The 13,922-nt window shown below is 46.7% G+C and overlaps 1 protein-coding gene across 6 annotated transcripts in view; it reads left to right on the top strand.

The window, feature by feature from the left end:
• LOC122410767 (potassium voltage-gated channel subfamily KQT member 1-like) overlaps positions 1–13,922 on the top strand; it is a 33,631-nt gene that overhangs the window by 16,617 nt on the left and 3,092 nt on the right. For 5 of the 6 annotated variants that reach the window (XM_043419174.1, XM_043419176.1, XM_043419177.1 and 2 more), the window contains 10 exons: positions 5–139; positions 4,226–4,308; positions 4,403–4,578; positions 4,665–4,787; positions 5,033–5,143; positions 5,211–5,395; positions 5,494–5,675; positions 6,154–6,285; positions 6,372–6,442; positions 7,882–8,009. In XM_043419174.1, coding sequence (XP_043275109.1) covers positions 5–139; positions 4,226–4,308; positions 4,403–4,578; positions 4,665–4,787; positions 5,033–5,143; positions 5,211–5,395; positions 5,494–5,675; positions 6,154–6,285; positions 6,372–6,442; positions 7,882–8,009 — 1,326 coding nt within the window. Of the gene's footprint in view, positions 1–4; positions 140–4,225; positions 4,309–4,402; positions 4,579–4,664; positions 4,788–5,032; positions 5,144–5,210; positions 5,396–5,493; positions 5,676–6,153; positions 6,286–6,371; positions 6,443–7,881; positions 8,010–12,392; positions 12,521–13,922 lie in introns of all 6 variants that reach the window. The other variant, XM_043419175.1, reaches the window with a different exon arrangement.

Below are 13,922 nucleotides of genomic sequence, written 5' to 3'. Positions count from 1 at the left end.
GCAGATTTTGTATGGTCTTTACGTGCTTGGTACTCTCGGTGTTCAGTACGATCGACGAGTACGAGAAAGAAGCCGGGCTGCTGCTCTACTACATGGAACTCGTCGTCGTCGTTTGGTTTAGCCTCGAATTTTGTTTCAGGTAAGCCGAAGATACTTATTACGATATTCGTCGCAGCCTCCGACTCCCTCGACTCAGCTGCGATCGTCGCGAGCGCTTGATCCCACCGCAAAATATTTCGAATTAACGCGACCCCCGCAACCCCCGAGGGACGCCTTCCTCCGTCTTTGTGTGTTCGCGCGTGTGCGCGCTTCTCTCGTAACGATAGCAGCGCGCGTCCTACTTCTATATGACGATATATTAAGAGGCGGAACTGGGAGCCGCGACGCGAGCTTTCTCGCGTGATATGCTCAAATGGAAATTCGATTACACCGCGATGCGGAGGAGGCTCCGTTGTTCAAGGACGAAGCAAGGCAACGCAGCCGAGGGAATTGAGATCCGGAGACCACGGCAGGCGCACTAGGACGAACGCGTCAAAGCGAATCACAAATGCGTGTTGTTGTAGATCGTTACCGCGACGCGCGGAGAGCAGTCGCTGAAAACAGGCTCGTGAATTTCTCGAACGAACGCCCCGAAAAAGTCCCTTCGAACGTATACTCGCGCAACTTTTGCTCCACCACCACTTATTTCTATGACCGTTTGACTTTTCAGATCGCCACGGCAGGCGACTCGCCCGCTTTAAGGGAGAATATTAGTGTGACAGGCTGAAAAGTGAGGTATTTTTTGGGATTTTTTTTTTTAACGACTCGATCGAATTTTTTGAAATTTTGTATATTCGTTATTAAAATAATGAAGTATAGGAAGAAATTTTTTATTTATTTTTAGTACATTTTATTATGCAGAGGAGCGCTCGCGCAATGGCCTTTCAAAAAAGACTCCCCGCGACGATTGACAGCCACGGCAAGAACCTGAGATCAAAAATTCATAAAGATTATTAAATTATAATAGTACAGCTATATCGAAGCTTCGTAGGAAATTTGAAAATTTTGATTAGAAAAAAAATGGCGATCATTTAAAAAAAAATCGAATTTTACGCAAAAATTTGGCAGTAAATTGTTAATGAAAACTAAATTAAACAATAAAAAAAAAAAAAATCTACGATGCGACGATAACGACAAGTTTTCTGAAGAGGATCCTTTTTGAATGAAGTCGATTGGATAAATTGAGAAAAACACATTTAAAGTTTTGAGAGAACAAAATTGAATGATGTAACTTAAATATAAACCAAGTTCAAATACAAAGCTCTCTTTTCTTTCACACTGATATTCCCCCTTAATGGCTTTGCATCAGTTTTTAAGCGAGGAGTCCGATTTTGTGATTTTTCAAGTTTCATTTTCAAGGCACTTTAGAAGCGATTTTTTGGGGGAGGAAACGCACTCGCTGCGACCTTTTTTTACAGCATTTGCCTCGCTGTGGAGGAAAAAATTTCGGTCAAACCGAGTCGGTTCGATCAATCAAAGAGGACCGGGCACGACGATACCGAGAGCAGGGGGCGGTCGGATCGTTAAATTTTTTGTTTCGTTCTCGCTGTCGACGCGATTGAAAAATGGGAGTGAATGGATCGAGGCTTTTTAACTCCTGGTCCGAGGCTACTGTACTCGCTCCAGAAATGCAAAATTCCAGTCCCTGCGGAGCACTAGAAAATCATCTCCGACGATCCCTGTCGTTGTGAAAATCTCCAAGAGCATCCCGTGAAAAAATTGCCGATGCTTACCATATGGCCGATGCTTGGCTCGATACTGGGTAAACGACCGTTGGGACTCAGCGTTGGGCCCGAGTACGGGCCAGCATGTTTGCCCACGTTTAGTCAATGCTAAACTTGGGCATTGGGACCCGACAACCAGCCAACCCTCGGCCGGTGTCGATTTATAACTGGCAGCCAACCGTTGGGACTCGACGTTGGGCCCGAGCATGGGCCAGCATATTTGCCCACGCTTATAGCCAATGAAGAATTTGAACATTGGGACCCGACAATCGCCCACGCTTGGGCCGGTGTCGGTTCATGACTGGCAGCCAACCGTTGGAGGCCATCATTGTCCCATACCTCGGGTTAATACTGCTCGCCTTATTTTTTAAAATCTGTACCTGCTATATTGTTAGATATATACAATCCGTATCCGCTCATCAGCCTAGGCTCAGCCAGCACTGTCTTGCAACGGCAGCAATTGATGATCAACTTCTGATCATCCATTAGTTGTTCATCAACATATTTGTTGTTATTAATCCAAGAATATTTTGTTGCTCGCACTCACCAAATAATAATCGACTCTTTGAAGCAATTTTTTTTTTCAGTATATATAATATTTAGTGGACACATGTTGTGTTATCTTCATTTTTCTGATATTGCAAATGAATTAAGATTTCTTGTATAACAATAATAATAACGATAATAATATCAATAATAATAATAATCTAGAGACGCGGCAACGTCTTGACGCCAAGTATTGAGGTAAAGTGTAGGCAGAAAGATTCAAGACGGGCCGTGTATCTTTTAATAATATACAGATTAGTCATTTAATTTTTTCGACTTTATTAATTAATCGGCTGAAGAATAAACTTTTTTGAGTTTTCTTATCAAAACTCGTACGAGCTAATAAGTTATCGAATTACATGAAAATTTGTTTCCGGGGATTTTACGGTTGTGTACCAAATTTGGTCTAAATCGGTTGAGAATTAAAAAAGTGATTTCAATATGTACACATATATGATACAATACCAGAATGGGCCCAATATTTTATTTTGAGAATGTTGATACAAAAATAGGAAGTAGTCGATAGTGTAGTGGTTAGCGTCTCGGACAAACTAGGTAGGCATTAGGTAGGAAAGTTGTAGGTAGGCAGTTCAAATCCCCTCTGAAAAATTTCAACTCTAAAGAAAATATAAGGAACTGTTTTTTTTTTTAACTAATTAAAATTTCCACAATGACGGATAATTGTATAGGGTGATAAAATAAGCATGATTGAAAATAAATATTATTTAATTAAATAATCGATAACAGGCATTCGCTGGGGAATGACGCTGGGTGAATTTGGGGCTAGCATTGGGCGTACACTGGCCCAGCGTTGGGCCGTTCTCAAGACTAACGCTGGGCCAATACTGGTCCCAAGCGCTAGCCTACCGTAGGACCGTAGCTATCACTCCAACCGTGGTGCTACGGTTGGCCGAGTTGTATTGCCAACGGTCGTCCAACCATCGCGTATAGTTGGCGCGGTACTGCACCGAGCTTGGGCCAATGGTGCCGTTTTTCACGGGATGCACCTCCTTTCCGCCGACGCATGCACGCAACCGCCTCCCCTCGCACACTTTCCTTCCAAGTGCCTCGCGGAGATTCATTTCCCTCCATTTTACCTCGCGAAATTCGACGCTTTTCTCCAAATTTTGAGCAAAACGCTACTCTTGTAATATTTCATTAAATCCGGAGGAACGCCGGGGCGGGGAAAGGTTTATTGACATCGAGAGCGCGAGGCGGCAGCCTCGTCCAGGCGAGATTGATCACGAATCGAAATCCTCTCGTTTTTTCTCTCCCCCCAGTGCCTCCCTCGCGTTCTCATTCCCCGGTGATTCTCCAATCTCGTGATTGCTTCGAGTGCCCATTAAATTGAGGTCCGAATCGTGCTAAACATTCTCGGAAGCATCGGATTTAAAAAACCCGATTTTCACGTAGTCCGCGAGCCGGAGGACGGCGGAGGGTCAGCAATATTGTGTCGGGGACACGGCCAACGGGGATGACGCGGGGCTCGGAGAAGGGAAAGCAGCAGCAGCAGCAGCAGCAGCTTTTAAATAAATGATGCCTTTGATTCCTTCACGCCCGTCGATCAACCGGGTCAGCCAGCAAAATTCGCGGGGAAAATTAGTTGGCCGGTGTTTTTCTAGGGTTCGTATATTTATACATGGGCGAGGGGAATGGCGGAGCATCGTTCTTGGTAGATTGAACGCGAGGGGGATGGACGACAGGGACAAGTATCGGCAAAACTTGTATGCGAACGTTACGTACTAGGGGGGAGTCGCTAGTCGCAGGAGTATATACGAAGACGCAGAGAAAAAACTTTCGGTCGAAAGGTCGCTGGAAAATTAGGCTGCGAACGCGCCCCTCCCGCTCCCACTTTCTCTCTTTTTTCCTCAGTATTTTCTCTTTCTCTCTCCTGGGTCGGTCGGCTCTTGTTGCAGACTCTGGTCTTCCGGGTGTCGATCGCGTTACCAGACGGCCGTTGGTCGACTCAAGTTCCTGCGGAGGCCGTTCTGCATAATAGGTGAGTGTGGACGAGGCCGGGGCGGAAATTCTGGTGTATAATGGAGAGGCCAAGGAGGAAGTGATAATAATTAATGCACCGGGGGATGATGCAGACGTAATAACGATCCTGGCGAGCATCGTGGTCCTGGCGATGAGAAGCAGCGGCCAAGTGTTCGCGGCGAGCGCTCTTCGGGGGCTTCGCTTCTTCCAGATTCTTCGCATGGTCAGGATGGACCGTCGGGGCGGAACGTGGAAACTGCTCGGGAGCGTCGTCTACGCCCATCGTCAGGTTCGCCAGTTTTTCTCGGCCCCTTTGTCCGTCGGACTTAGCAGTGATCGATCGAAAGCTACGACGCAGGAAAATATTATTTTTAGGAACTCATCACGACTCTGTACATCGGATTCCTCGGTCTCATATTCGCGAGCTTCCTGGTTTACCTCGCGGAGAGGGACGACGAGCACTTCAATAACTTCGCGAAGGCCCTCTGGTGGGGCGTGGTGAGAAATTGTGCTTTTTTACGACGAGCAACTCTGGCACATTCTCTTTCTTTTTGCCTCACTCTCCTCTGCTCCTGCGGCTCTTGATAGCCTTGGGAATCAACAGTCCCGTTCGTGAATATCCAATGGAGCGCGGGAGAGCGGCGAGAAAGAGAGAGATTTGGCAGCGATCCACCGGAGGACCCGGTGCTCCGCGGCCCTATTAAACAGCCCCGATAAAAACTTTGTTTCCGGTTGTTCGGAAGATCACACTCTGCACCGTTGGATACGGGGACGCGGTGCCGAAAACCTGGCAGGGCAAGGTCATCGCTTCCTTCTGCGCTCTCCTCGGAATATCTTTTTTCGCTCTACCAGCGGTGAGTAACGACGAGGATGGATTTTTCGAGCGCGCCTCGATCGCTCATTCGTCGCTCGTCCTTCCAGGGGATTCTTGGCTCCGGATTCGCCCTCAAGGTCCAACAGCAACAGAGGCAAAAGCACATGATCCGCAGACGACAGCCAGCGGCCAGCCTCATTCAAGCGCTCTGGCGATGTTACGCCGCCGACGAGCACAGCCTCAGCGTAGCTACGTGGAAAATCCACCAGATCCCACTCTCCAGCCCGCCGAGGTACGTCCATCCGCAAGCTTTTTCTCTCTAACCTTTTTTTCAGCCACCCACGAATCGCTAATCCGGAGTCACCGTACAATACTTTTTTCTCCATGCAGTCGCGCCTCTTCCAGCTTCAAGCACAACGCCTCTTTCGTTAGTCGGTTGCCAACCATAAGACGCCACAAAAGTACCTCGCTCCACAGCCCGAGCGCCCACAAAATGACCCATCAAAATTACCACCGTCCCGCTGCCTCCAGGGCCGGCTTCGCCGATCTCATTGCTTCGGCCGAAAATTTAGGTAATTTTTATTCCATCAGTTATTCACGAGCCAACCAGTTCGAAAGCTCAGAATATTCACATTCCATTTGCGCCTTGTTTTATCCTCGTTACGGAATAACTGCGGGGCAGCCACAGTAAAAATTTTCATTCGCAACGGATCAGCGAGTGCTTGAAAAAAAAAAATTCTCTTGGAAGAACAAACGAAATCTCGTTGAAATAGGAAAAATATTTCGTTGCACGAATCCGACAGAATATTTTCGTATTCCAACAATCTTTGGCTCGAGCCTCGAGGCTTGAGCGGACAATCAAGATCCGAATTGAATCTCGAGTCCGACTGTTTTCTCGCCCGGTGTAAACCGGACGTGAGAACTTCCGAGATTCACTTTGGCGCTTGCCAGTGTCCCGGAGTCCTAATTACAACTTTCCAAGCCTCGTTGGTGCGGCTCCGAGCAGGATGCTTCGAGTCTACTGACATTCGTGAATTTCTGTCTAAACAGGTGGATCGAACAACAACCACGGCAATTGCAACGACGTCAACGACACGACGGCGATAGCAACGAAGAATTTAAACGCTAGTTATTCGGAGGATTCCGTCGCGGAGACAGCCTTGTCGAAAAAAAATTCCGACGGTCAGTCGATAAACTCAAAGTCTTTTCTACCATTTTTCAATTTTCCTTGAATTGAAACCTCAATTTTTTGGTTATATTTCACGCAGACGAGGACGAAGAGCCCCGATGTGTTCACCTCACTACCAAACACAAAACGGCAATCAGAGCTATTCGGAAGGTGAGTTCCCACGCGAGCCATCGATATAAAGCATTTCCAGATCGAAAGGAACTTTCGTGTCGTGTGTCTCCTGCTGACTTTCTCACTCCTCTTTTTCTCTTTCTCTTTCTTTCTCTCTGTTTCTCTCTCTCTCTCTCTCTTTGTCTCTTCCTCTCTGACTGAGCTCCCCCCGCCATAAATTCAATCATTAACTGCACCGTTGACAGAAAATGTGAGGGAAACGTCCAGTTATTGAAGAGGAGCTCGTCTCAGGCCGCGAAAGTTTCTTTGCTTCGAGCGCGGTGCGTCGATTTTCTTATTATACGGGAAAAACATCCGAATTCTTGTCCCTAGAATCATGAACGTGGAGAACTCGGAATAATTTTCGTTCCAGTTTCTGGTTTTTTTTCGTTTGCACGAGTAAAATGGATTTTAACTTCCACCGGCCTCTCGTCGTATCGAAAATGATTTTTTACCTCATTAAAATTGCTCGGGATCGAGTTCGACGTTAAAATTTCTGTATTCGTGGGCCGAAAAGATGAAGAAAAACGCCGCTTCGAGAAGAGAAATGCTCTGCTCCGTTCTCAAAAGAATGAAAACATGCTCGTCCCTCGTGCAAGGTTCGGTTGACGAGTTGTTTGAAACGAGATTTGTCAGGAAAAATGTAGCGCACAGCGAGGAAAAACTCGAAACGTGAGATGCAGCGAAAGTGGAATTTTGACGAGTGAAAAGGACAGTTTCCGGATGAATTTTAGCCTCGGCTGCTGGCCGGAGCTCTCGCGAATCTCCGAAGGAAGGTCGTACCGTAATAAAGTAAAAGAAATTATATTCGTTTCGCTGTTTTGTCAATGATTGAATTTCTCGGGGAGGAAAGCCTCCGGGGAGCGGGATACGGAGAAAAGGAAAAATTGAGCATGCCAGATCGATCGGACGACGAACCCAATTCGGTTTGTTTCTGGAGCTTTGAAAAGAAAGCTGTCGCGTTCGAGGCAACGGTTATTGACGGCAGCTAGAGCCTCGGTAAATTGAGATTGGGTGCGGGAGAGCGATGCCAGGGGTTGAGAAAAAGCGAGAGAAAAAGGGAGCCGGGGAGACAGAGCCTGAGAGGGAGAGAAGAGGAGCAGGAAGAGCGAGGACCGATCGGCGTGCTTCGCCAAACTCATTACTTCCGAAATCCCATTTACGGGTATTATTTTCCTTGTAATCGTGCCTATTTCTCTAAATGATCGTTGTTTCCTAAATAAACAAGTTGATGTCTCGTGGCCACGATTGTTGAGCATGTAAGGAACGACGGTAACCGCAACGACGACTGCGACTACGACGACGATGACAGTGACTTTTTTTTGTCTCTTAAATAAAACGAGAAATAAAGGAAGCCGAGTACACGACATAAGCCTCGACGTTTTTTCCTATACGAACGAGTGTGCGTGAGTGAGAGAGCTGTGCTTTCCTCGTATCAGATGAAGTACTTCGTGGCAAGACGCAAATTCAAAGAGGCTCTCAAGCCGTATGACGTTAAAGACGTGATCGAGCAGTACAGCGCGGGCCACGTCGACCTCATCAGCCGGGTCAAAAATATACAAAATAGGTATCTTAAAATCTAATGAGAGATAACAAACAAATACGTGCTTGTAATCGTTTCTCTCTCTCTTCTTCTTATTATCATTCTACTTCCTTCTTCCACTTCTTCAATTTGTAAATTGCATTTTGCTCAATTTTCTTTAATTCACAATATTCCGTAGCTCTATAGATATACTCGTACGTGTTTACTTCAGTCATTTACTTTTGCTCTTACTTCCTCATCCTTCTGATTTCAAAGTTCGAAAAGTACTTTTAATTTGTTCCAACGAACGAATACGCGCCTGGCACACGCAGTACGTAGAGCAACGAGATATCAGAGACTCCGCCAACACGATTCTGTACATAAATCAAACATATATACCCGTGTACATGCATACTCTCCCTCGACTCGATAAGACTCCGAACTTTGATCGAGCTAAGTTACGGTGACGATAAATATAAAACTCGAGAAAGATTGACTCGTGAAAATCGAACGGGCGCGCGCGGCCCAGGACCATCTTGTTTCTCACCCGCAATATTCTTCCGCCGCCTCCCCCCGCGCCCGATCTTCCGGCTCGCTCTTCGAGCCACCTCGCAATCTTCCTCTTTTATCGCACACATGTACATAGCTATACGCCTAATGCTTAAATGGACAGACGATTGGTCCGTTGTGGGTGTCGAAGATTTATAAGATCGTACCAAGCTGCTGGCCTCTCGTTGTATTTGTATGCGAGAATCTACGGAGCATGGAGAAGAGTGCACGGACTTCCGAGAGAACCTACGACCGCGCGTGTGTATGTACGCGCGCTTCTGATTTATTCCTCGAGCTTCATCCTCCCCGCGTTTCTCTTCCGAGTCGATTGCGCGATATGAACACTCCATGTATCTCTACAATATTAAATCGACCGAGAGATTTTATTGCGCGATATAAAATAACGAAAAACGAATTTCAAACGTCAATCAACGGGAACGGAATTTTCTAACTGTACACATTCCCTTGTTAAGGAAGATCGCATATGCGTTGTTTGCGATTCAAAAAAGCAAATGAGAAGGTCTTTGCTCTTTTCATTATCGAAGAAACGATGGAAATTCATTCTCGCTATTATTAAAATTATGTGTAACTTATTTGTTTAGATTGATCAATTTTTAATGTTATTGTAGCGGTTTAAATACTTTCGTAGCAAAATCGTCAAGCAATACGTGTGGCAACAGCCATTTTCTATTTATGTGCGTATGCATAAATGTATTTTAAACCAACTGGCTCATGGCGTTGTCAAACCTTCGACCGCGCGTGTATGTCGTTATTACTCGTTAATCTCAAACGAGTGCTTTTCTTTTTCCATTCTCAAGTGAATTTCACCGGTAACAAGGCTTTTTTAAGACAACATTGATATCTAAAAACATTATATTTGCTTATTTTCGTTTTTGACTCTTTAAAATTGGGATGAAAAATGTGATAATTCCAAATGTATATTTCCAAATTTCAACTCTTAAAGTTGGGATTTTCGATTTCCATTAGATCCGCGCGAACTTCCTTAAAAGATTTTGCTTGGATGAGAGTTTTTTTCGAAGATTTTGAGGTAAATGGGAAAAGATATTCGCTGCTCCAGCAAACGCATCTTGGCGAATGAATTTAATCTGTTGAATCAAAGAAACTTCTTCATTCAGCCACGTTTTTGTGGAGGTGAAAAATATTTGAGTCGACAAATTGAGTCGGGACTCGGTCAAATTTTACTTTGGGTTGACAGACTTTATTTTCCTAACGACAAGCAAGAAGGAACACTTCTTTTTTTTTAAATGTTTTTCAAGTTTTCCAACGCGTTGCCAGAAAAAGAGGAAAAAATCGATCGTTCCGATGACAGTTGAGCGTTGAATCGTTGACAGAATAACATCCAACTTTCTGTACATTTGGAGCGAGTGAAATTGTTGAACTTTTTGTAAAATCATTTTTTTGTCCGTTTCGAAATCGTCTTTCACCCCGTCGACGATCCACAGTCAGGGTTTACATGCGTCATAAAACCAAGAATAATGACGTTGTGGAGCTCGTGCACGAGGGATTATGAAAAAATGTTTTTCCCCAGTGTGCGACTCCGGCGAAAGCCTCCAGGAGCCTCCCATCAAGTTGTTCGTGCACTTTTCATTCCCTCGAGGCTCAAAAGCTTGTACAAAGCATTTCAAATGAACTGTATAAATCCGCATGTTTATTACGATAGTTGTTTGATCACGAGCACATTCCCTATGCGCACATGCACTGCGAAAGCAAAAAAGTTGTTTCAACAAAAGGAAATTCGTTATCACAACATAAATTTGGCTGCTCCGAAAACTCAATTCGCTGGCTAAAACGTTTCTCGTAAAAACGAAAATTTCGTTGAATCAACCCGACTTTTCTCGGATCATGCGACCAGTCGTTGCGATGACTCGCGTTGCAAATGAAAAGTGCGATGAGCGGCACGTTAAGTTCGCACACTGCACTGCGCACGAATGCGATTTGGATTTTGAATTTCTCCTTTAAAAAGAGCGCGAAGAAAAATCCACGAAATAATTGACTTATTCATGGATATGAGAGGAGTTTTATTCGGAAGCATGTCTGCTCCGCGGGGACCGGAATTGGTCGATAACTTTTGAATATGCAGCACACTGTGGAGGCCAGCGACGCGGGTCGAGCCGGCGGAGAATCCCTGTATAGGGAAAGAAAACAACCAGAAAGCTCGTCCATTCCACATTTCGAGGGCGATTTCCTGCAAAAAATCATGCGGAAACTCCGAAACACTCGACCTCTGACATTCGAACGCGAGCCCCTTGCCTCGCCTCCTGCCCCGGGAACCGGGAAGGGTGAAACACTCCGGTGTTTCACCCTCGGCGTGCTTCCGTAGAACCCTCGAGGAAAACACTCGAGGAGTGGCAACGCGGCGGATTCTCCTCTATTTATTCCGGTGTAGTTCCACACAGCGTCGAACAATCCGCATGCATTTTCGTGCATGCTGTGTTCGCGCGGTGGAAGATCGTTCCCGGTGGCCCAGATACGGGTCCGGGGGGTTCGGTCACTTTGACATAGTGGCTCGTATTTTTTTAGCATCGGTGCAGAGCTGCGGGCGTTCTTATCGCGGCGGTGCTGTCACGAGGGTGAATTCCGCAAGTTTTCTTTTATACCGCGGGCATTAAGTTTTAAAAATTTATCGAGAAAAGGAGTGATTTTCATCAAGTCGCGCCTTCGCAGCGAAAATAGTTCTGCTGGAATTTAGTGCAGAGATAAAAAGCTAAGGGAGTGTTTTAAGGCAACGGGCGTTAGAAGCCGCGCCGGGTCCGTCGGAAGATCGAGCGGGCGGAGAGCGTCGAACGAAGAAAGCTGACAGCCCGAGGATGTGTGTTTGCCGAAGCGTTTGATCGATTATTTTCGGCTGCTCGATCGCGCCTCGATTAGCTGCGTGCACGATGAGTCGACGGGGGAGGGAGCGCGCGCCGAAAGACTTAGCCCATTAGAGGGAAACGAGGAGGAGCAGAAGAGAGCGTAAAAAAGGAAGAAAAGATGAAAGCGATAATGACAAAGAGTGCAAAGACGAGGAGTAGACTCTGTGACACGATAGATAGCGAGGTTGAGCCCTCTGTGACACGAGGGCTCGTCGTACTCTTTTGTACAAGAATAATGTTGCTACGGCGACGTGTGCGGAGGTGGAAGAGCGTCGCGGCGTCCCCCTCGAGACCGAGAGTAGATCGATTACGAACGACCCACTTTTCTCTTTCTTCCCGCGAGCCCCGCGCCTCGCACCCTCGCCCCTCTCTCTTCTTTTAATTATCTCGGAAACCGTTGACAGAAACGTTTTCCCGCGGCCGCGATTCCAACTTTTCCCAGCAATCTGTTACCGACCCTCGCGTCCGCTCCGTCGCGCCCTTACATTTGTAAAAGACAACTCTCGTCCTCGCTAATACTCTTCACCTCGCGGCTAATTTCACTCTCTCGTTTCTTCTATTTCACTCCCCGCCCGGGCTCCTTCCCTCTTTCTGCTTCCCGCGACTCGTGACTACCGACTCTTCTTTCAATTCGTAGATCGTCCCGAGCGGCTCTCGCCGCGAGGGAGACCGAAAAATATGAGGATCAAAAGTCCCGCCTGGCCAGTCTCGCATCCCAATTTCCCCTTTGCGAGCGTCCCTGAATTTATGACTTTCGAGCCTTTTGCGCTCAGATTTATCTACGATTATCGTCGCCGGGGGCGGGGGGGCAAAAGATCGGAAAAGCCGTGAAATTTTCTCGTCGAAGAGCTTTTTTCTTGAAATCACACCCTCGCGAACGGAGTACGGTAAATGAAAAAAATAACGGGCTCCTGGGTGGGAAGGGAATGTGAAATTGACTTGGATGAAGAGAAAAATGGTGGTGAGGACAGTTTGTATACGGTGTGTCGTGTGTACTTGACAGTTGAAGTACTTCGTGGCCCGCAAGAAGTTCAGAGAAGCACTGAAACCTTACGACGTCAAGGACGTGATCGAACAGTACAGCTCTGGACACGCGGACCTTCTGAACCGCGTACGAAACCTCCAGTTCAGGTACCTGCTCTATTAGATTCAGCCCGTTATAATTTGATGAAACTTCCTTAAAGTTCATTGCGCTCCGATCGGCTGGTCGGTGTAACATCCCGGCTTGCCTCTACTACCCCGCGAGACTCCTGCAACCGCTTCTCCCCCGTGCTCCGGCGGCTGGTTCATAATCGGGAGGGAAAACTCCCAACGAAAATCTCCACTATGGCGAGTTTTTGTTCAGTCAATTTTCCTCGGAGGGAAAATCTTTCGAGGAAAAGTTTGCCGACGCCTTTTTAAGACTCGTATGAATTGCGAACCAGCTCCAGGGTCACTCGCGCGCGTCAAACGTTTGTGTGCTTTTCTCAAGAGCCTGTTCTCGCTCTCCCGTTCGTACAATCTTATCTAATGGTTCGTTTGTACGAAACTTTTGACATACGCACCGCCCACGTTTCTCTCTTTCCACCTTTTCCTGCACTCGCGTTTGCCACTCCCGTTCAATGTTGTGCAGTTTAAACGCTCTAGAAACTTCGGGCACGTGGTCACGCACGCGCTCATTATTTTCTTTGTTTATCCGCCTCGCTTACGAAGCAGCGAAAGCCCCTCGTCGATCCTGCCTTTCGTAATCCATTATTTTTCGTTTTGTCGTGCCGCAAACTCCCGCGGATATTCGCGGACGACGACCGGCGCAGAACCTCCCGGAAGCTTGGCAGCGCAGTTTCCTTGTTCCGGCATTCGAATCTTTGGGGGCCGCTGATGGGAATAAACGATCGTGTTGTAGTTCCTGCGTCTTTGTCGCGTAACACATAAACATGCGCGTCAAAACTTTGTCGAGGAGGAAAATCCGTTTTTTTGTCTTTCTTTCCTTTCTGTTCTCTCTCGTCTCGTTTGAGAGTTGACAAACGTTCCAGCGCAGCAGCCCGAAAAGCCCAGGCTCCTCGAACAATAACGTAATTTTCGTCTTCCGCGAAAGCTCCCATTCGAAACGTCAACGCACCTTTCAAAGGACGTTCGTCCGGGCATGCACCTGCAGACTCGACTACACAAAAATACGCTCGGGCTTTTCGACTGTCGGAGAATAAAGTATAAAGTGCGCTGCAATAAAGGACGAAACGCCGCGCCGCAAACGGAGGGAGACGATCGACTATTATTAAAAAGCACATTAAAATCGGCATCCAATAAATTTGACGTATCTATTATTCGGCGCATGCCTCTCTCATTTTTATAGTGACGCTTCGCTTTGTTTGCCTCTGTCTCAACGCTTTTGCTGTCGCTCGTATATCTCTGATGCTTTATTTATAATAGAATGAATATACGCATTCCTGCACACATAAATCCCAAATCCATTTTTATCGTAGATACCGAGAGCGCTCGCTCTTGCGCGTCTCTGTGCGTGTATCGCTTGGCTATTTCGCTCGATGATACACTTCCC

The sequence above is a fragment of the Venturia canescens genome, chromosome 5 (genome assembly GCF_019457755.1).
Source record: "Venturia canescens isolate UGA chromosome 5, ASM1945775v1, whole genome shotgun sequence".
Classification (NCBI taxonomy): Eukaryota; Metazoa; Arthropoda; class Insecta; order Hymenoptera; family Ichneumonidae; genus Venturia; species Venturia canescens.
This window is presented reverse-complemented; position numbering and strand designations above follow the sequence as displayed.